This window comes from Ricinus communis, chromosome 10 (assembly GCF_019578655.1).
Source record: "Ricinus communis isolate WT05 ecotype wild-type chromosome 10, ASM1957865v1, whole genome shotgun sequence".
NCBI lineage: Eukaryota > Viridiplantae > Streptophyta > Magnoliopsida > Malpighiales > Euphorbiaceae > Ricinus > Ricinus communis.
Window position 1 is genome coordinate 18,481,817 of NC_063265.1, and position 23,697 is coordinate 18,505,513.

General features: G+C 29.9%; 3 protein-coding genes and 1 non-coding gene across 4 annotated transcripts; 2 read left to right on the top strand and 2 right to left on the bottom strand.

The window, feature by feature from the left end:
- The first annotated feature begins 3,048 nt into the window (after nucleotides 1–3,048).
- LOC8267065 (VQ motif-containing protein 17) lies at nucleotides 3,049–4,010 on the top strand. The gene has a single exon (XM_002530659.4). It carries the CDS (start codon nucleotides 3,196–3,198, stop codon nucleotides 3,748–3,750), a length of 555 nt encoding a protein of 184 aa, XP_002530705.2. The 5' UTR covers nucleotides 3,049–3,195; the 3' UTR covers nucleotides 3,751–4,010.
- A 5,560-nt stretch (nucleotides 4,011–9,570) lies between these two features.
- Nucleotides 9,571–14,205, bottom strand: LOC8267066 (probable plastid-lipid-associated protein 13, chloroplastic). Its single transcript, XM_002530660.3, has 7 exons — nucleotides 13,850–14,205; nucleotides 13,642–13,763; nucleotides 13,461–13,544; nucleotides 13,276–13,372; nucleotides 11,903–12,119; nucleotides 10,541–10,593; nucleotides 9,571–9,823 (listed from the first exon to the last, which is right to left on the bottom strand). Exons 1-7 carry the CDS (start codon nucleotides 14,075–14,077, stop codon nucleotides 9,731–9,733), a joined length of 894 nt encoding a protein of 297 aa, XP_002530706.1. The 5' UTR covers nucleotides 14,078–14,205; the 3' UTR covers nucleotides 9,571–9,730.
- Nucleotides 14,206–16,257: 2,052 nt separating this feature from the next.
- Nucleotides 16,258–16,330, bottom strand: TRNAA-UGC. Its single transcript has one exon. It is a non-coding gene; the product is annotated as a tRNA-Ala (tRNA).
- Nucleotides 16,331–16,344: 14 nt separating this feature from the next.
- On the top strand, nucleotides 16,345–22,838 carry LOC8267087 (DNA polymerase delta small subunit). Its single transcript, XM_015726315.2, has 15 exons — nucleotides 16,345–16,492; nucleotides 16,655–16,784; nucleotides 17,430–17,536; nucleotides 17,644–17,770; nucleotides 18,374–18,481; nucleotides 18,721–18,836; nucleotides 18,932–19,015; nucleotides 19,538–19,606; nucleotides 19,707–19,778; nucleotides 19,848–19,939; nucleotides 20,023–20,150; nucleotides 20,343–20,444; nucleotides 20,563–20,630; nucleotides 21,310–21,376; nucleotides 22,463–22,838. The coding sequence occupies exons 1-14, from the start codon at nucleotides 16,436–16,438 to the stop codon at nucleotides 21,367–21,369; spliced, it is 1,320 nt and encodes a 439-aa protein (XP_015581801.1). The 5' UTR covers nucleotides 16,345–16,435; the 3' UTR covers nucleotides 21,370–21,376; nucleotides 22,463–22,838.
- The last annotated feature ends 859 nt before the right edge of the window (nucleotides 22,839–23,697 follow it).

A 23,697-nucleotide genomic window follows, 5' to 3' on the forward strand; every position in this document is an offset into this window, starting at 1 on the left:
TTTTATAAATTGACATATTTATTTTATGTAATGTGATATGAAACACTTACTGCTATTAATATTTAAATACATATATACATAGGATGTCTCATTTGTATTGAAGAAGCGCTGACCAAGTTGGGTGAGTTTTTCTCTTCTAAATTAAAGAGTTGTATTAATATAATAAATCATCAAAACCTATAATCTTTCTTTGCAAATAGATTAGAAATGAATGAATCTTGATTTTGCTAATATTTAGGGCATAAGTTTAAATTTCTACTCTGATTATGGTTCAAGACAATAACGTTAGTTGTTAAGGTGAAAAATGAGGTATCATGTGGATTCTTTCTAAAGTTTAGTCTATCGGTTTAACTTTTTATTTAACTATATCAGTATGTTAATCAATTTGAGTCATTCTTGTTAATTGGCTAAAATTGTTAAAATGTTTGTGTTTTTCAATAAATTTATCAAACTTCAAGGAATTGAACATAATAATTGTCGGTATATGATAAAGTTGATGTTTTTTTTTAATAGTAATAGGCATTTTAAATTTATTCTACATCACAATTCGTAAAATGGAGTTACTCTTTACCGAGTTTTTAGTTGAGATAATGACTCAAATGATAAATCTAGAGAAATTTGAGTTTTGTTGGACGGAAACGAAAATTTAGGGAGGCAAATTTTGACACTCACTACAAATATAAAGGGTGAAAATGCATATTTTCTTCAAGAATTAATTATGTAGTTTAATTGGATATTTCTCCTTATAGTTTACATGCTTATATAGTGTAGGTTTAAATATTCTTGCAATGGTGTTGTTTTTATAGGCTTCTTTTGTATACTAGGTTAAAGGGAAAAAGAAGAAGAAGAAGAATTTATAAACTTACGTACAGATGTTTACAGAATAATGATCCTTCTCATCAACAATGGCATGCATTCTACTTATACTTTTAGGTGCTATAAATGTTTACACCACACATTTAGTTCTTTTTCTTTTTCTTTTTATTATTTATTATTTTTATTTTTAGAAAGAAACATGTAGCTATCATTTCTGTACATTATGGGGTTTCTATGCCCCTTTTTATACATCCCATTTGCTATTTTTAACCATTGTTAACAAAATAAATAAATAAAAAGCTGGCATATGGAGCCTTAATTAGTATTTTTAAGTCTCTTATGTCTTTCTTTATCAATTCAAGTATCGACCAAAGCTTGCTTCATGAAGAAATTTTGAGGAAAATCTTCCATATGATTACAATTATATGACGTGTCACATATTTCATAATGTATTATTATATTTATACATAATTAGTGTTTAATTATAATTGATTAATGATAATTTATGTACCAATATCAATATAAATGCAATTATACATCATGAAATAATTAAATATTATAATTATTAACCATGGATATATAATTTTACGTAACGAACATAAATCATTTAAGAATTGATATATTTAATGAAATAGATTTTTATTTTTGGCATCAATATACTTAAATAGTTAAAAATTAAATTATTGAAAATAAATTCGTGTCATTACTGGCACCGACTTGAATGGTTTGGAGACTACTTAATTGTTTAATATCATTATCAGATTCTCTACAATTTTTCTTGTTTTATTTCCTCAACAAAGCCTATGTATGTTCATGTCAATTTTCAATGATTAAGAAATTGAATAAATGCATTGACCTTTTTGTTTAGCCAAGATTTTACTTAAATCTCCTTTAATTAGAAGAACACTGTCAACTTGATACCTAATTATATGATTATTAAGGAAACTAAGTAACCGCATTAATATTATCCAAAGATTCGAAAAAAAGAAAGAAATGGTAAAAAAAATTAAACATAATGCAAGTTGGGCTATAATCCAACAGAAGATTAAGAAAGAAAAGATGGGATTTGCAGTCATTTCAGTAAAAATGGTCATTCTCTTTTTAAAATGCACCAACAAAAATTATAAAAGAGTAAATATTATTGTGTTCATATCTCTCCTTTTCACTTGCCCTCCTAAAATACACCTAAAAAGAATATTATAAAAGGTAATAAATCTTAATTAGGAAACTTTTGGGACCATTTGGGTTTTGTTACTTTATTAAAAGATAAGGGTCATTTTGGCCCCTGAACTTGGAATAAGGGTCCAAGAAATTCGAATAATTTGAAATTGTCCTAATAAATCCATAACTAGCAAAATTCGAGAGATATGAGCCCACTTATTGAGGAACACCTCCATTTGCCCATTACGCGTTGCCTATGCCAAGTGTAGCACTCGTTTAGTATTTTGTCTTATAAAAAGAATAAGTTAAATAGAATTTAATTTCTTAAATTACTTTTCCTCTCTCTTCTCTCGTTTTCTTTTGGATTTCCTCTTATCAAACTTATACATTTAAACATCGTCTAACCGCAACTTAAATCTTTAATTTTATATTTTTTAATATTTTTATTTAATTATTTAAAATTTTAAAATAAATATTCATATTTTTAATAATAATTTTCGATAACAATTATTGAAATTTTACGGTAAGAAAATTAACGTGACAACTAAAATAATAATAATTATAAATTAGTAAAAATAATTTATCATAAATTTAATAATATATTATTAAAATTTATATAAATCATTTCACACATCTTTCATCTAAATGCAATATATTTTTTTCTAGTTTGCTAGTTTTTTTAATAATAAGTATAATTGACTTGTCACATTAATTTTTAATATTGTAAAATTTTAAAAATTATTATTAAAAAATATTTTTAAAAATAAATTAAAAATATAAGTATTTATTTTAAAATTCTAAAATAATTATTAAAAAGTGTAGAGTTGATATTTAATTGGTAATAGGCCTTCACAAAGTTATGTATTTACATGGCCCAAAAGATTAATTTGGCATGCTTTTAGACCCGTATCTGAAGTTCAGGGGCCAAAATGACATTTTGTCAGTTTTATTGACTCTGTTTGTCCAGACAAGGATTCATATAATCCTTCTCTTCCTCTCAACAGACAGCTTGTCTTTCTCTTTAAAATTTCTTCTTTGTCCTTTCACTCAACAACTCCTTTCTTTTCTTCCTTTCTCACTCTCTCTCTCTCTCTCTCTCTCTATTTATATATAAGAGGCATCCTCCTCCCCTCTTTTCCTTCTAAACAACTACACCAACTCCTTTTCGTGTCTCTATCTTTCTTTGATAAAAAGGAAGTGACCTTCATATATATATCAATGGAGGAAGTGATGAAGATGATGATGAAGAAACAGCAGCAGCAGCAGCAGCAGGTACCCTGTGTGTCCTCTCATCGAACAACTACTTCATCACCACTGTCCATGCATAAAGATTCACAAACGATATCCAAAGTCAAGCCAAAAATACGCATAATTCACATATTTGCTCCTGAAATCATCAAGACAGATGTTGCTAACTTCCGGGAGTTGGTGCAAAGGCTTACAGGAAAACCAGCAGCTGATCAAAAGGGTTCCAAGAGTAAGATCAAGAAACCAAGAAGAGTAGATCATCATCATCAGCACCACCACCATCATCATCAGCCAAGAACTAACCTGCCTGCAGTAGTGACCAAGAAAGTGGAGATAAGAAGTGGGCTTGGTATGGTTAAGAAAGAAGAAGAAGAAGAAGAGGCAATGTGGAATTGTGCAAATTCAGGTGGGTTCTTAGCTGGTTTTGCAGATTTGGATGGTTTCATTCAAGAACTTGATGAGTTCTCAATGCTGCCTATGGAAACTAATCACATGCATGGTTTCGGAGAGAGTCAACTTGCCTAAATTCCTAATCAAAAATAATTTTGGGGTTTTCCTTGCAAATTGGTAGCTTGGTTTATTTAGTTTTGCTTAATTAGATAATTACTTAACTGAATTTCTTGCTATATATTTATTTTTTATTTTTTTTTTGGTTTGCCTGTCTCTCTATAAATTTCTTAATCTTAAGGTATGATGACTCTTCCTTAATGTAAATACAAAGGGGAAAAAAAGGCCTAAAATTATATATATATTTCCTTTGCAGAGAAATGGCACTTAGTTACATATTTGCCTGCTCCATTTGGATGTAAGAGATTAATTGATATTGTTCTCATTTGTTTTTGTTATAAATTGTCTGAGTTTATATAAGTTTATTTTGGATGTGGCATCGGCCTTCTCTTACTGGGAAGAACATATTGTTTGGAAGATCAAACATGAACGTGCTGAAATATATATATATATATATATATATATATGATAAATAAATTACTTTTCTTGCAAGGCTTATTGTATATATATATCTACTAGTCTTCTCATAGTAATAGTCTAACTATATGATAGCGCAATTGCACCTCTCTCTCTTTTTTTAATTAAATTTCTTAAGAGACTTGTAATTTAGATGTTTAATTTACTACAAGCATGTATTATTTATATATATGATTATCCAAATGTTCATAGCAAAACAGTTGAATTCCTATTCCAAGTGTGTGCCATGGAAAATGTTTAATTTTGCCATCTGTTTCTGTTCTTTTATATAATAATACATAATATATTTTTCATCTTTCCGCATCGGAAAGCAGCTTCTATTTTATATTGTAACGCTAAATTCAGTGATGGACAGAAAATTCCGTCGCTGAAGTCTAAGCAAGAGCATTATAGTTACAGAATTACTTCGTCCCTGAGGACCTTTGGCGATGGAGTTTTAAGCTTTAACGACGGATGTTATTGATGATACGCTATCGCTCAAAATAAGATATCAATGAAGGAAGCCTTGAATATGAATTCTATTTTATTTGCTTTTTTCATAATGTATAATGACGAGAGGTAGTCACACATTTGTGAAAAATGATATGGTGGGAGAAGAGAGTTGCTTGAGTAGCTAATGGACTGAAAGGAACAAAACAACTAAGCAGGAAGAGGCCATTTTAGCATCTCCTTCAATTTAAATTAATTAATTGTACAATACAATTAGTCATTTTCCTAAAAAATCATCTCTACTTTTTTTTATATGTCATTGTTGAAACTGAAAGTGCATGCATATCTCAAAGATGTGGAACTTTCAGAAGCCCCTTGCCCAATTTCAGAAACTAGTACTTAAATATACAATGGCAGGAAATCTCCTATAGTTATGACAAAAATGTTAACATCATGGTAAATAGTGACTATACAATCTCCATTAACATCATGTGAACACAATCCTTCTTCTTTTTTCTTTTTTTTCTTATTATATTACTTAATTTTTAGTAAATTTAAAACAACTTGCTATATTTAGACAAAACCTTTAAAAGCAAAATATCAATTATGTAATTAATTGTGATAGAAAAGGCTTCATATCAGAACATCATGTATGTCTGTATCAATGTTTTTAAAATCAGACCGGTGTTGAACAAATCAGTTAAGGTATTATTTACTGGTGCAATTGGTTAGATCGGTTGGACCTCCAATTAAACTAGTTAAATAAAAATTAATTATAATAAAATAAACTAATAATAAAATATCAATTTTTAATGGTATCTAACAAAGTCTAAACGCTAAAATTTAAATAATTAAATAACAAACTTAACTACATACATATTAGTACAACCATAGCTTATAAGTAAAATAATAAAAACATAACAGTGTAAGAAAATGAATTATAAACACCAACTTTTAAAAAAGAATTATTACTTTTTCTAAATGCAAGCTCTAATCATCTTAAACACAAAGGCATTGGTGTTATAATCCATTTTTTATTTCTTTAGTAACTCTTTTTATAAATAGATATAAAAAAAATTGGTTGATTCATTTTTTCAGTTTAATTCTATTTAATCCGGTCCAGTCCAGTTTATTCGCAAATATGATATTTTACAATTATTTCTAGACTGGAAGCAGCAGTGTCCGGTTAATTCGACTGGTCCAATTTGATTTTTAAAATAGTGATATATCGATTTTTAGATTAGTCATTTTTAAATTAAATTTTATTGGGATGTTGAAGTGTGAGTGAGAAGATAAAAAAGACTGTTTTTAGTTTACCAAAAGATGTGGGATTACTTGTTAAAGATGCGCAAAATTGTGGTTAATTTAATGTATCAATAAACAATTTATATAGATAAATGAAGATGATTCGACAAGTGGTTGTATAATTTTACTTTTCAATGAAGAAAATCCAAGTTTGTGGCTAAGTGTTAATTAACATTAATATTTGACTAAACAAAACCACATAATTGAAGTCAACTTTTTTAGTAAATTTTATGTGCAAATGGCAGAATTATTGTATTTGGAGCGGCACCATCCATAGAAATTAAGTTACCCCTTCAAGAACTCAATCTAATCAGGATAAGTACTGACGACATTAGAAGTTAGAACCACCAATCTGCAATAATTGATCATAAATCGTTTAGAGAAGATAGTAATTTAGTCGGACACTGTTATTTCCATGATTAATGTATAAGTCAAAATCAATTCATTTGCATTATCTTGTACTAGAAAACAAACAAATATCAATACCAAAAATTTGAACAAAGGGCAGGGCAATTTGCAGAGAACCCTTTAATTATTTAGTTGGTCATGATAGGATGAGTCTGTTAGATTCTCGTTTTCTGCTGATGTTGAGTAAAAGTAGAAAAAAATGTATACTTTCTAAAACGTGAGATTAGAAAAAGTTCTTACTTTCAACATTTATTACTTTTGATTTGATAAAAAAATAAAAAGAAATTTTATGGGATATGATTTTTTTAAAAAAAAAAAATTAAAAGGGAACATAGGCTTCGTTAAATTTATTTTATAATTCTTTTCAAAAACTTTTATTTATACGATTTCTTTCCTTTAGAATTTTGTAAAAGAATTACTAACAATATACTTAAAAGATATCATTTAATTTATATTACTGTGAAACCAGCCAAATGAAATAAATTTATTATTTTTATATTATATCTTTATGTTTGAAATTCATGAATTGAATGATATTATATGTTTTTCTATAGCAATTAGGTGTGATTTGACGTAAAGATATGTCTTTCAAAAAGTATATCATAATATACCAAAATATAGTTAAAATACATGAAAATAAAATTAAAATAAAACTAAAAAAGCTATTTAAGGGTGTTAATAAAATTGAGTTTTATGTTTATAGCAGTTATTTGAATTTCTATGACAATAAAAAAATGGATAAAAATAAAAGATGAAAATAATGTTGTTATAATTTTATTAAGAAAATAATACTAAAACAATACCAATAAAATATTAAAAAGATACCATAGTATAGTTTAAAAGAAATCGTATAAATAAAATATTTTTTAAATCTTAGATTGTAAAAAAAAAAAAGCTGTGAAAATAAAACCATTAGAACCCAAAAAAATAATTGTACCCAACTTAAAAGTCTTTTAATTAAATAAAAAACTATTTAAAATGATAATTTAAAATAGTTAATATTTATTATTGATTCTAATTGGAGTGATATTATACATTTAATATATGTTTAGATTATCACTAATAAACTAAAAATTGTTTATTTAACTTTTAGTATATTCCTAAGTTATTATTCACTTTTATGCTCTTGTTTTATGACTAAAAGTATTTCACTTCAAATTTTTTATTTTATTAACAAAATTTGAAATATATGAATAAATTTAAAAATTAATAACATAGAGTTATATATGTTCAATCAGTTACAAATTAATTAGATTTAGGAGTTTAAAATCTTAATATTTATTATACTAATGCCGCCTTTAATTTTCAACATTACCAAATCCGACCTAAGAATTTTATTACTAATTGAAATTTGTTTAAAGGGTGAAAATACAATCTTTAGTGTCAGTCCAATTCCTTTTGTAGCCTCAATCACAAATGACGTATAACCTACGTAGGTACTAATCAAAGAGGTCACTCATCAACAAGCTCTTAAAGAGGTGACTCATCATGGAGTTCTTAAATCATGCTTATTCCATATTATAAAAAGTATGAGAGCTCCAAAAGATTTTAATTCATTCCTTTTTTTTCTAAAAATCTAAAAAATAATTTAAGAGCTATATGCCCTTTTCTTAAATAGAGAAAAATGACTTTAACACTAATTTATTATTTTTTCTTTTCTTTTTTAAAGCAATATTCTCTACTTTTCTCATTGATAAAAAATTGAATATAAGGCCAAATAAAATTGTTCAATCACACAATTCGAGATAAATAATAACAGTTAATTTTTTATTATTATTTAATAGAAAGTATTGTTAGGGATGATACCTTAGTAGGGAATCATTTTATGAACAGCTATGGCAAATTCTTTTGAAAAAGTAAATTTTCTTCCAAATGGGCACTACGGCCCTTATTTGTTCTTGAATTTAAATGATTGCCACTTGACAAATCCTGGTAGGCGAGCAGAGAGACGTTTTGCTCGCAGAATCAAGATACGGAATTTGGGCTAGTTACCATCAACAAACTAGAGTAACATAATAAACTTGTAAATATTGGTCACCACCGTCACTAGATTTTCCTGCATTAAGTTGTATTGAATTTAGGGTTTGTGCTTTGCCTTCACGAACGCATAAAAAGGAGAATTTTCTGGTTAGTTTATGGAGGTTCAATTGATAATTTTAAAATTTGTTTTAGGAAGAGAATTTATGTCTGGTCAAGTTTGTCTACCAGAATGTAGCGAGGTAGTGGGGGTGAAAGATTAGTTGTGTTGAAGATTCCTCCATCTGTCAATGAAATAATAGCATACAAAAATAAAACACAAAGAAAACATGCTTCCCCTAGAGCAACAACAGAAGGAAAATCCTCAAACAAACAGGCCAAAGATGAAATCAAAATGTTTCTCCATTCAAATAGGTAACGTACGGTAAAAGTTAAAAAGGGAAGAGGAGTTACCCTCTACTTTTTAGCTCATTCAAGTTCCGGTTTTCTTTAATAAAAAAAAAAACGAAAAAGGGGAGAACATACAAGGTATCACATACCTTCCCTAATGATGCTCCTTAGGGATAGAAACTCAATTGTCAACTTTGAACCCAATCCCTCCAACTGATAACTGTTTCAAGTAGAATAAAGTGGAGGTTGGCAATCGCCATCCATGTTGCCTGTCATCTTCTGCTAAAAGTCAAAAGTTAGGGATTAAGATATTTATATTCATAAGGAAATCCACAATTGATAAGATCATATAAAATGCAAAACAAATCTGTCTTCCCATAGGCCAGAGTGACGTAAAGCCTAACCTTTGAGAAGCGATGAGACTGTAATCAGCATTACAGCAAAGCAAAACAGAGAGTCAACCAGCACGGCTCAAGGCACATATTTAGTCCAGAATATTCATACCTCATACCAAACTGCCTTCAATAATTAATTCAAATCTTCCACAACTGACGATGAAAGCACCAATCATTTATAATGAGTAAAATATGCTCGAGGGCACTCTTGATTTGTCAATGAACATGAAGAGAATAAAGATATCAAAGACGGTGTGAATACAATGGTAAGATAATAATCACACCACTTGAAAAAGTATGCACAAGATGACGAGACCATGAAAACCACTATTCAGAATCAACCACTTCATCTTTGGACAATCCAATTCACAAGGCCGAAAAGTTTCACCGACTCTTTGGTCGCCTTTGATATGATTGGTGAGCTTTTCGTGCATATAAACAGGCAAATAGATTAGGATAAAGGGGAAGAATGGTTGTCTTATTGAGAGAGACAAAATGAAATAGCTCTACAATGTAAAATAAATTCAGACAGACAGAGGAAGAATTAGTGACAACATTCATATTCTCTTTACATAGTATCAGAAGTTTGAGAAACAAAATAAAAAATCTCAGTATCTCTAGCTCTCGTATTCGCCGTTGGCTACCAGGGGAGATGTGGGAGCTTCCAACCTTGTAAGAACTTCAGGAATTCCAGCAGTATCCCTTATAATCTGAGTCAGGAAACAAACTAAGAATTTAGGTTGTGATGAGGTCTAGCCCTCCATTTGCTCTTCCTCCATATCAATTTTAAAGCAAGCTAAATAGTGTCTAATGTCTACATAAGACAATTCTTCATAACAGTGATTATACTTATTCTGGCTATGTTAGAACAGGTGTACCAAGGGAAACAACCAAATTTTAACATTCATACATTTGTTAATGAAATCAGGATTCACATCATAATTAATCTAGCAAAGCACCACTTAACAACTTATCGCAGCAGAATTGCACTGGATTTTTCAGTTCCATATACATCATTTCAATGCACAAGCCTTCATGAATGTAGATGGACTAATTTGTTGCTCTCAATTTATGATTGTATTAGTAATTCTTTGTGTTATTTAGTAATATCCTAGATCCCCAAATTCACCTTTTTCCACAATCCACAGGCATGTTTAATATTTCATGTCCGATACCTTTATGACAAATATAAATTTTGCTATTGCAGAGTAATAAATGGGTAATCCCAATGCATAAGGCTCTCCATTTTGCAAGGATTCAGAGGCTCATCGTACTATTACAGAAGTGTTAATACAACAAAACCTAGATCACATAATTTTGTTCCCAATGATTATACCCAATTCTGCCTTGAGACCACTGCATTAATAATTTAAGGGCAAAAATGTAAATCTATATTTATTCCAAGATGTACTCAGTAGAATACTTACAAGTATCTCCTCATCAAGATAAGAAATCATGAAGATTCTCTGGAACGAACCAGCTGCAGGCAATTAAAAGGAGAAGTCTTAGGATGAGTTTAAAATGATAACTTAAAAAACAAAGAGTACCATAAACATTATTAGATATCCAAATTGGTTTATTGGCAGATAAGCTATAGTAAGACTTCAAAACAGAATCATCTCATGAGCCTAAACCACCCCAATGGGAAAGTGAGTGGGTTCTTAATTCTTGGAAGTAGCACTTAAAAATTTAATAGTAAATAGCTAAAACAGTCTTATATTTAAGAACAGAGGATATAGTATTAGAAATGAAGCATCAGAAGTATCCTCAGAATAAACACCACGAAAAACTTGAATACCAAGCCATAATTATTTACAACTCCACTAGCAATGGCATATGTTGAAGCTATAATGTAATGCATAGTCAACTAATGCAATTATATGCACCCACTTAACCAAATTGTCAGTTGATTCAGATTTTACAAGCTAGTTCATTTCTACATCTCTCCACAGCAAAAGATAATGAAAGCCGTACATAAAAGTATACACTAGTCAAGGCATAGCGGGTCAAAGTCTATTGGTTTGGATTCATACAGAAATGAAATATTGTTGGTGCCAGGAGATTTACAGTAACAAAAAAACTTCCTTTGTCTCATTGGTCCAATTACTACTAGCATTATGACCTTGTTAGTGCAAGAATCTCAATTAAAAAAACTCCCTTTGTCTCCTTGGTCTGATTACCATTGATATTAAGGCTTTGTTTGCACAAGTATTCAGTTGAATAAAGTCTTGCAAAATCATGTGACTTTTTGGCATAATTTTATTTCTTTCAAACTTTTTCTTCTGAAACTGAAAAGAATCAAATTTTAGCAACTAAGAGCTCTCCAAACATGAGAATAGAATCCAGATTGAACTCTTACATTTTAGACTTTCCAAACATAACCTAAGGGATCTATAGCTAGCCTAAGCAACAAAACATCATTGGAAGTATTTCACATTTCTAAGAATCTTGTAAACGTACAGATTTCTCACAAATCCTCTATAATGAACAGTATTTTACTTATTTAACTTAAATCTAGTAACCAAATTACAGAGGTGGACTAATTTTTGAATCTAGGCATGAAATACTACTGTCAGTAACCTGATAGCAAGATACTGGAGCTTTATAGAAGTAAATTTAGTGAGGAAAGAGATTTCCCTACCAGCATGAGAAGGAAACGACTGAAACATATCAAAACCCCCTTTCTTATTCCTTTTGCTTAAAGGGATATGGAGGAAAAAGCAAGACATTTGAACCCTCAAATGCTAACAATACAAGACAGATACCATTATCCAAATTTTAGAACTTACATAAAGGAACTTTTAGCCCACTGGAAACAGCATCCCTGATAGGAACTGGAAGTTGTTGCACTGTGCTAACAGCCTGACCAAGTACACCTTTTAATTGTTCTGGTACAGATTCTTCAATGATTGTTGGTGTCTCAAGCATTCCTTCAACATATTCCTCTTTCATTCTAAGAGGTCCCTCTACAGATAACTTGGCAGACAGTACAAACTTGCTTTCTATCTGCATTAGACCAGAAATAGAAATTAATAATAAACCCAAAAGACCCACTACAAGAGCATGGCGAACAGGTTTCATAACGACTATAGCAACATTTATTCAGTTAGCATCATCCATATCTCATCAAAGACTAAACTCTGTTATGGCTGCATGGTTTTGTAACTTCACTCCATAATTCAGAAGGAACTGGTAGAAGTTTAACATGGACAGAGACATCAGATCCTTATTTCATATAACCAAACCATGAAGTCCTTATTGCACACATCACCAAAGAAATTGCAACAGGCCTTTAAGGTGGAGATCTTCCTCCAACTTTAGATTACTAATTACACCCTAAACTTCAGTTTTTGCCATGTTAAGTGCAAAGGATCCCTAATTGATTCAATCCATGCAACTGGCCCACAGATCATTCAACGCATGATTTGGATCTTAACAAAGTATTAAATAAGAAAAGGTCTAAAAAGGGGGTGTATATCAAACCCATTAGTGACACTCATTGCATTGAATTCTTATAATCACTAAAGAAAATAATTATTTACAGCTTAGAAATAAGGTTTAAGGGAGAGACAAGTAAAAGGAAACACAAGAACAACTCCATCTGCTCCAAGTTCCTCCCTTAAAATGCCATAAAACAAAAGAATCTGAAGAGATAACATTGTGACCTGACGTGAGAAGATTATGTCTCCCTTTGAATAGCTCATCTCCTCATCCAAATTAAATTTCTGATTTACCTCCCCCACCACCAACCCATAGAAATTAAGACATAAGTCCTATAGTCACCAGTCACCAGTGCCATCAAGCAAGTCATGGAAGCAAGGCATACACTAAATCACTCTAGGCAATATGTGGCCCAGGCCACAGAAAAACAAAACAGTACCAAACGGAGAAATAAATTAACTAAGAAGAATCAACTCTAGTTATAACTACAGTGTTTAATATTACACAAAGCTAAGACATTTTTGGTTAAATGAACATGAAGAAAGGATCCTGAATTATATGCTTTGCTTGTTAGAGGCTTTAATTCTGAGTTAATGGCTTCAAAGAGGTGCCATCCATTAGGTTAGCTGGCTTGAACAGAAAGCAGAGAATGCTACAATTATGGTTATTAATTGATATGCATTGAAATACATAAGTTTCCGAAAGAGAGGATGTATAATACCGAGGACAATAGTTTCATTATGGCAGTAACCTTTGCATTACCATCCTTAATAACCACATCCATTTTCGATAAATTAGCCAAACTTGAAGGAAATCTCCTGAAAAAAATGCATAAATATAAAATAAGATTAACTAACAATTCATTTAAAATAATTAACTGTAATTGATTCAGAAATCAGTACTGACTCAAATAAAAATCTAGCAGCCAATAATCCAGGACTTCCGGATCCAAACCACTCGAAATTCCATCGACCTTCGAGAAATGGTGACCTGTGTATAGCTGATAAAACAAATAAACATCTAATAACAAAATCTAATTGAAATTCTAAAAAAGATAATAAATAGATAAATAAAAATAAGCACCTACGTAGTAGGTCTAGGCGTAGGATTAAGCCTCTCAAGACCAATAATCCTTTCATTCACATCTATTCTTTGCATTTCTGTTACCTTCCCCGTCACCAGAGCTTCAAATCCACCTGAATCTTTAAACTGAATTAAGAATCCAAAATTAGAAGTAGAATGGTATTAATTGACCTAATTAAATAAAAAGTTATTGAAATTGAGAGAGACTTAACAGCGAGAAGTAAAGACTCTTTAGCAGAGAGACGTTCCATAGCTTTAGCGTAAGTAGCAGGAGCTCCTTGTACAGCAGCTGCTTCTTGAACCATTGCTTTGCATGTCATTTTCCGGTTTTCCCGGGTAAATCGCGGGAAGGAGACGAGTGAAGTCGTCGCATTAGCTGAAGTGAAAGACGGAGATGACCGCCATGTAATTGCAGAAAGCGATGTCTGTACTGATGCCATTACTGAGAAAAAAGAAAGAAAATGATGGGACGAGGGGCGGAGGGATATTTGTTATTTCAGCTAGCCAGTTGGTTCAGGACGTTGTTGCTTCACTTCTCTCTCTCCTTTCTGTTATTTGTTTCATGATATTAAGATAATTATAAATACAATACCAACTTTATATCCTAATCTATATCTTTATACCAACTTTATAATTATTTTATTAATAAATTACATTACTAAATAAATATATACTCTAAATAAAATATTAATTATATTTTAATAATAAATTAATTAATCAGATAATAATATTAAATTTATCATTAAAAATAGTATATTAATTATATTTTAATATTATATTAACTAAATTTTTATAATTAGATAATAATTTTAATGTAAAAATAATATTTTAAAATAATATTTCTAATATTATATTTATTATTATATAATAAATTTTTAATTTTAAAATAAAATAATATTAATTATATTAATATGTTAATTTATAATATTAAAATCAATTAATATATAATTTTTATATTATTGCATTAACAAAATTTTAAAATTTAAAAATTTAAGAACATTTAAAAATAGTTAGTTCATTATTATTTTTTAAAATTTTATAAAATAAAATATTAAAAATTAAAAATTTTATTAAATCAGATCTATCAACTTGATTTTTATAATTAAAATAATAATAACGCGTCAAAGTGCAGAGACGTTGATAAACGACTAATAATATATAATTTTGATATTTAATAAATAATTTTTAAATTTATTGATTTTATAGACATATAATTATTCTATCTAATAATTTTAAAAGATATTGCTATGTATAGAATGTTTTTAAAAAATAATATTTATATTGAGACATAATAAATTTTTAGTATATAGCGCTATATTGATTTTTAATTTAATATGTATATTTATTTTTTATATACAAATTTTAATTTTTTATAATCTTATAATTATTTTTATTAATTATCAATAGATACTAAATTTTTTGATTAATTATAATTTAATTTTAGAATATATTTTAATATCATAATAATTAATAAATTATTTTTAATTATATAATATTTTTAGTTTTAAGAGATAATAATATCTTATTAATTATAAAATTTAATAATTTATTAATATTGAAAATAAGAATAAGAATGAAGATATGATAATTATTTTCTTAAAAAAAGTATATCATAATGAAGGTAGACCTTTTTGATTTCTTAAACTAAAAAAGAATACTATTTAAATCCCTCTCTTTTTATTGTTAAATTTATATATTTTGGAGGAACATAATAAAATATGTATATAATTATATATTTAGCACTAAATAAAATTTATACTTATAAATAAGTTATAATTTAATGAAAATTTGATTTCTCAATCAGTTAAATTTCTAAAGAAGCTATTTCTTAAATATTACAAATAAATGAGTTTAGTATATAATTTGACTTTCTAAAAAATATAAATTTTGTTGCTTTGTTATATATTTTTAAAATTAATAATACCTGTAATAAAATTAGTGTTAACTTTTTTTAAATACTTAAATAAAGATATATTGGTCAATTGAGTTTTACTTAATTAAAAAAATCCTATTTTTTCTATATAATGGAAGTTAAATTGTCTACTTCCTAATAAAAATTTGTTTCATCATGCAATCCAAATATAATTAAAATAGCTAAATGTAATTGTAGACTTTTGTAATTAATATTTATCTGTTTTTTCAATATTTGTATAATTAATTACATTAAAATAAAGAAACATATAGCACAACGCTAACACTAAAACGATTTTGAAAGAGCATATATATATATATAAAGAGATACTTTTTTAAAAAAATTAATCTCTTTATATAGTAATATATAATTTATTCATATTTATAACTGATTTAAATAAATTTTTTATAATTATATATAAAAAAAATTCTATATAAAGTATTATTATAAATTATTTTAATACATTAATTTAATTTATTGAAATAAAAACAAGAAAATCAGGAAATATTGGTAAAAGATGTGAAAGAATATGTTGGAGGTTGCTTCAATAGAGGTAGCCAAGACTCCCAACGATTGCAGAACAACTTTCACATTGTGGTTTCTGCTACCCTGAATTCATGGTACTTCTATTTTGTGTGATACTTGAGGTGCAGAAAACGTGATTAGAGGCTCATTGACGGATAAAAATTGTATTAGGAAAAATAACATTGGAGATGCGGGGTATCGAACCCCGTACCTCTCGCATGCAAAGCGAGCGCTCTACCGTTTGAGCTACATCCCCTTGCTACTCAAATGAGTTGATTTCACATTTCAATTTGAAATCTTGAATACATATAAACCTAGAGCAAGCTAATTTACTCAGCTCGTCTCTGCTTCATTTCCCGCCATGGAGATCGACAATGAGAAAAGTCTCCACAGAAAGCAATGCACTTATGCCTCATTGGTTAGCATCTTTCCCACTCTCCAACTCATACACTTTGCTTCAATTCCTCGCGCAATAGTTTCAGATACAGTTGCATATTTGTATGCAAGTAAAGTTATTATAGTTTTCTTTTGTGTGTGTCTGTGTGTAAAATTGTTACTGAAATTTACTAAGAAAGCGCAGGATGAGACATATGAGATTCAAAATGAGACGTACAGAGGGCAGCAATACAGCCAAATATACTTTGCTCGTCTTCACATGATTAGAACTTTGCTCTATTCTCTTGTTCCTCTTTGGAAATCCCATTTGCCTGGTATCCTCTATTCTCAGCTCTTTTTTAAAACTTTCTATTTTGGTATTGGTTTATTTTTCACTTTAGTTTGGTAAGGTTCCTTTCTTGATATGATATAGGGGAAGGGGGGGCTGGCTTGTGTTAAAAGCTAATTTATCAGATTAAAGTTAGGGTTTTTAATGGTGAATTCTTATGTGCGTGTTTTGGTATACAGTTTGGTGGGGAATTTATAACTTATATACCCTTTGGCATGTTTACATTATCTGGGTTTCTCTGTATGCATTTCATTGACAATTTGGATAATCTTTCAGTTTTCAATTTCCTCTGCTTGCTGCTCAAATGATTATTTTCTTTCCTCTGCAAGTCGAAAATTTTTAAAGTTTTAAGAATGTTATAGCTTTGAATTTTGAGTTTTGACATAGATTTTAATTCTCTCTGTCCCTTTGCTGTTGAGGTTTAATTGTAATTTACAATTGAAATTTAAGAGTTTTGATCTTTTTTTTACCTTTGGAGTTCTTTTGATTCTATTAACAGGGCTGTGAATTTTGGGAATTTGTTCACATTTTATCAATAAAATATATGAAATTTGACTAGGGTGGAAGTTTACTGAGTTTTATATTCTGTGATATGATTTTGATAGTATTTTACCAGTTTTTTATATTGCAGTTTGCACAGTTTTGGGACTGGTAGAAGGCAAGGAATGTATCATTGTCGGAACATTGTATAAGCACATGAAACTCAAACCCTGTATTCTTGATGAGTACTCTAAAGAGGTAACTTGCTCGTAAGAATGCATTAGTTTCATGACTTTCATTTCTTTTAGCTGAATAAAGAAAGAAACTTTAGGTTGTAAGATATTCTACTTTTGTTACTTGTACAGAGATCTGCAATTCCACTGGTCAAGCCTCATAATTTTATGCACCTGGATGATCATTTAGTTTTGGAAGATGAGAGTGGAAGAGTCAAGCTTGGAGGTGATATGCTTACGCCTTCAGCATATGTAACAGGTACATGCTATAAACAAGAAATTTTATCAGGAAGGTTTTCTAGATCCAAGACTATGGATAGGAATAAATTCCTGCTTTTGCTGCAAATTACTTAAACCTGGTTGACCAATGTTCTTTGAGCTATTTCTGTTATTTTTCAAATGTTTAATATTGGAGTATTTGACCTATGTGTACTTGAACAGATTTGGACCTTAAATTGTTAGACCTGAAACTCTTTCTCTCAGCAAACTCCTCCCCTTCCCCTTCCCTTTCGCCGCACCCCACCCCCCCTCTCTCTCTCCTATTCCTCTCTTCTTAGATGATTGTTTTGATTATTCAAAAATTTAAGTGATTGAGTGGTTTTAATTGCTACCATGAGTTCATTTCTTGTCAAAGGTCTTCATTCTATTAGCATGTATGTGTGAACGCATGCCAATGGAAGAATAATGCTTTCCCTCCTTGTGTATTTAACAGTGTACATAGGCACTGGAATTGTGTGCATAACTAATTCACATACTTTCTCTGTTTCTGTATTGTTTATGTAGTCCTTGTTGAATAAAATTATCTTCAGTATCATCAGCTTGAATAATATTAATTATGCTTTGACATTTTTGTGTTTGGTAGGCCTTGTTGTTGCTTTGCATGGAAAGGAAACTGGTGCAGGCGACTTCATGGTTCTTGATGTCCTCGAAGCTGGTCTGCCACCACAGATAGAACTGCCACTTCAGTCAAGTATGATATATATTTATTATTCAACCTTCTCTATCTATGATACTTCTACTTTGTTGCAGATAGATGAGGGTGAATGTTGCGGAGTTTTTGTTGTGTCATTTTTGTATTTCATGTATATCTATGAGTTAACTCACAGGTCATTTACGACTTCAAATCTTAGAGTTCTATGATAAATTGTAGACTAGGAACTTTTATGTTCTATAAGCCTTAATTAAAGTATCAAACTATAACTATCACAGGAGAGGACAAGTATGTAGTTTTTGTTTCTGGGCTGAATGTTGGGAGCAGCACATTTAACCCTCTCCAATTTCAGCTTCTGGTTGATCATATAACAGGGCATCTAGGAAATGAGAAGGTTTTTACTATTTGTTCCTTGCTTCTTCAAGTTGTTTTCCGCATATCTTGTAGGAAGCTGTACTCTCCTGCTTATTTTATTCATCATCTGAGCAGGAACAAGCTATTGCAGCAGAGATAGTTCATGTCGTGATTGCTGGGAATTCAGTTGAAATTCCTCATGGACTTCTTAATGGACAAGTAATATTCTAATTTTTCCATCTTATTTATTTTAATGAGTTCTTAACTTCTTTTCTGTAAGATTTTTCTCTGATATGTTTTTTGCTAATAGTTTAATATCCCATGTCTTTCAAAGTTTTGTGGAAATGGAATCTATGCATTTTGTTTGTCGCATCATCTTTCAGCAAAAATGATGGTTGTGCTGTTTACAAAGAATTGACTTACTCATGGATTCAGAAGTTATAAATGCAGCTTTCCATAGATTTTCTTCTCTTTTTGTATAATTAAATAAACTGAAAAATGTAAGAAGAATCAATCTGATAAAGACATTTTAGCTGTTAGTCTTTTAACATTAGAGTATGTAGCATTTATTTCTCTTTTATTCTTTAATCTCTAATTCTAATTTCATTTGGATGAATTGTCTTCACTTCTTGGATTTGTTTAATAAAACTTGATTTTTCCAATTGTATAGGAGTTATTCATCTTCAATCTCTATTGCTATACATAATGATAACTTTTCACCCTTAATGATCTTTGTTTCAGAATTTGGCTTCAAAGGATCAATCAAGATTATCCGAGCCGGTGAAAGAGCTAGATATATTTTTGTCTCAGGTTGTTTTCTTTATTATTTAATGACTGGCTCTTTCTTTCCTTTTCTTCTTTCATTTTTAGTCTTATTATTTTGATTATGCTAATTGTTATATGTGTGTAGATTGCTGCAAGTATGCCAATGGATATCATGCCTGGATCCAATGACCCAGCAAACTTCTCCTTACCTCAGCAGGTGCCATTTAATTTCCAACTATAACATTATAAGTTCTTGTGCCTTTTCCTAAATTCGTTTTTTGTTCAGCCTCTGCACAGATGCCTTTTCCCTGGATCAGCAGCTTATAACACTTTTAGGTCCTGTACTAATCCTCATTGCTTTGAGCTTGACAATATCAGGTAAGATATGTTATATCTGAGTGCTGTTAGGATTTTAAGATGCATCTAGATAACATCAATCTGCAACACATTTTCTTTACCAGGTTTCTTGGAACATCAGGTCAAAATATTGATGATCTTGAGAAGTATTCAGAGGCAAAGGATAAGCTTGAATTTATGGAAAGGACATTAAAATGGAGACATCTAGCACCAACAGCACCTAATACTCTTGGTAGAAATTATGGATTTTTATTATATTGTTCATTTAATTTTTGTGCTTTTTCATTTGTTAATTTCTTTAGTAACATGGTCTCTTTGAAACCTTGGAACACAATACATTTACTTAATGGATTAGGATTACCATGATGAACTTTTTTCTTTATGAACTTATCTTCAATAATTTGGTTCTGTCAATGTCTTTCAGGTTGTTATCCTTTCACTGATAGGGATCCTTTCCTGATTGAGAGCTGCCCTCATGTATATTTTGTTGGTAATCAGGATAAATACGGAACTCGCCTATTAAAAGGTGCGGGCTTTCCCAGAAAAATGAAATTTAACCCTGCTTTACAGGTTTAGGGGAACGATTCTATTTAGTTTTATTCTTTTAGAACAAAAGCTAGTTTAATGATTATTTAAAATTGCAGGTTCAGAAGGGCAGTTGTCAAGGCTCATTTCCATTCCAAAATTCTGTGAGACTGGTGTTGCTGTTGTGGTAAGTTTCTAACATATCTAATGATGCTGAAAACTGTTCAAGGGATCTATACTGACTTAGAAATTTCATAGATCATAAAAAGCGTGTTGGATGAGCAATGCATACAGGCTGGCATGCCTTGCATCAATGTTGTCCTGGGTAGTCTAGATTTAATATCTTCCTTAGCAAATAAATAATGTGTTTCTTCCATTTCTTCAGTACTTATATGATTATGAATAGAGTGTAAAGATCAAACAAATTGGGTAATATAAATGTTCTTGAAAGAAAAGCATGCTTATTATTCAACTTGGATTTTGAGGAATGTAAATTCAATTTATGTTAGTCCTTCAAGAAACATATGGACAAGATAATGCAAGAGGGAGATGATAATTGGTGATGTGTAAACCCTGTTGCTCTTCTATGTAACAATGCTCGCATTTTGGAAATTTATGCAACTAAAACTTATATATGTGGCAATTCTGCTTAAGCAGAAGGTGCTACTACTGTTCAATCGCATGAGAGGACAACTAGAAAAAAGGAGAGTAGAATATATGTTTAAGGTGGGCAAAATGATAAAGAGCTTGAATACTTAGTGTAATTCAGATAGGGAGTAGAATTATCCCTTTTTGTCCTTTAATTTTATGTTGTTTATTGTTTTGATCTTATTCCTAATGATTGATTTTATTTCCTTAATCCACAGCTTAACATGAGAAATCTTGAATGCCACACTCTTAGTTTTGGGACTCAATTTGGCTCATAATCATGAGGTATGATGTGATGTTATATTTTAATAACTGTGGAAGTTTTACCTTTGCCTAGTGCACTTTATCCAAACAATGGCATTGTTGATCTGGAAACGAAGTGATGCACTGGAGAAAAGCACTAAATATGGCTTCACCAATTAATTAATTAGCATATGAATTCTTGGAGGACTGTGCATCACAATGTCTTGCTTCCTTTTTTGGGCTAAAATATAAAATTAGTAGGAACGGCGCATATGGGCATAATTACTCCCATTGAGGAATATTAAATGGAAAATTCGTGAGATAGTTTTCCCCCAATTAATCCATCTAAGTGACCCTGATAACAAGTTAAACAAAGGGGAAATGATTAAAGTTTTCATTTCATTGTGTATTTTATAAACTCTTGGCTGTTACAATAGATGCACTTTTAATTTTTTAACAGAAAATTATCAAGAAAGCGCCACTGGATGGTGAGAGTGAGAGGATAAGGTTGTGTTCAAAACTTATAAATGCACTAAATGAAAACCATTTATGTCCTTTTATATTCCTTCAACTGTTTTCACTTTCTATAGACCAAGCATAATTGTCTGCTTTTGTATCTCTTAGCCCTTTATGTTTGACTACATGGGCAAAATCTGTCTGTCCACCTAATGTACTTGAATGGTTATGGTGGGAAATTGGGCTATGCAATTTGATTATACATATTTTACTCAGACAATAAGGCTGTTCAGGATGCTGTAGTTTCATGTATAATATTATCTCGGTCAATTCAGATCATTCTGGCTTCTAATGCTGGTTCTGCTAATTTTTCAGTTACAAGGGTTTAGGAGCTGATGCAAATAGTTGTTTTTTTTTTTTTATTTTTATGTAATTTAAACTCTGGACCCTTTTTTATCAGAATTCACTTGGAATTGGTAAAGAATTGAGAAAACAATTTATGTCGAGAAATGAATATAGAATAACTAGTATGATACCTTAAATCTTTTATATACTAATCCTGGTTTCGATATTGAATGTACTGGAACATTGATGATCAACTCGGTTAACATTAGTTACTATAGGTGATCCTTAGATCTATGATGTTGATTTTTTTTCCTCTATTCTTTGTAGGAAATGGATATGTGAGGTAATGGCAGCTGCCTGCTCAGATGTTTCTAGCATGCAGAGAATCCGTAATGTAGTCTTATTCATTTTCTGATGAGCCGCACGAAGAATGCAGAATTCCCGAAAAGATGGTTGAGACCTGGTAACTTGAGAAGGGTTAGCACCAGATGGCATCCAAGTGTAATATGTATTTCTGAAGTGGATTCCTTGTGCATTTTACAATGTAATTTAACCTTCTTAACTCTGGAATTCATGGATCATTTGCCTCTGGCGTTTTGCTTTTTCTTTTGCCTTCCTAATTTTTTACTTTTGGTATACCAGACAAGACATGTATGTCCGAGCCATGACCCTGTCTAAAGATTATATAGGCGTGAGTTTCATCGTGATTTTTCTCCTTGAAAAGTTCTCTTTTCTAAAATCTTTGCTGAAAAACATTGTGAAGAGTATTTATTTATTTAGGTCTTGTTTGTGGGAGTTTAATTTTATGAAATAACTGTAAAATTGGTAGACAATTAAATATTTAAATTTTTAAAAGTTATAATTTAATATAAAAGTTAGAGTATTTAATATTTAAATTTGTAGAATTAACCACGTATACAAAAATAGCTAAATAGTTATAAAATTAAAATTATTAAAATTTAATAGTTACGTCTTTAAATTTTTAAAAATTATAATTAAATATATATACAGTAGATTAATAGTAGTTATAAATATAAAATTTTAAAATACATTTTACTAATTTAGATAGATTAAAAAGAATAAAATTATGAAAAAATATATGAAAATATTTATTTCTTACAAAATAATAACCACTAACTTATAATTTTGAATATTTAATTATCAAATATTAATAAATTTATACATATTTTTATCCGCTGCACATTGCAGCGGGTGTATTTCTTTCCTAACTTCTTAATTCCTGCCTTTATTGGCTTTAATGAAAGGGAAATTCTATTTCTTACAAAAGAGTTACACGGAAAGGCTTATAAATCTTTTTATGAATTTATTTATAAATAGTTTTAAATTTTATTATTGGCAGGAATAAGTGAAATGCTCTGTTTTCTTTTGGTTCTTCTTCCAGATATTTTGCTGGAAAAGTCACTATTATCTGTTATGAAATATGAAATTTGCTGTTGCAATTTATCTAATTCTATTTTTCTTTTTATTAATTCCATTCCAATCATTCCCTTGCACTCATTCACATGTCTATGCCAATTTATTGTCCTGCTGTTTGTTTATTC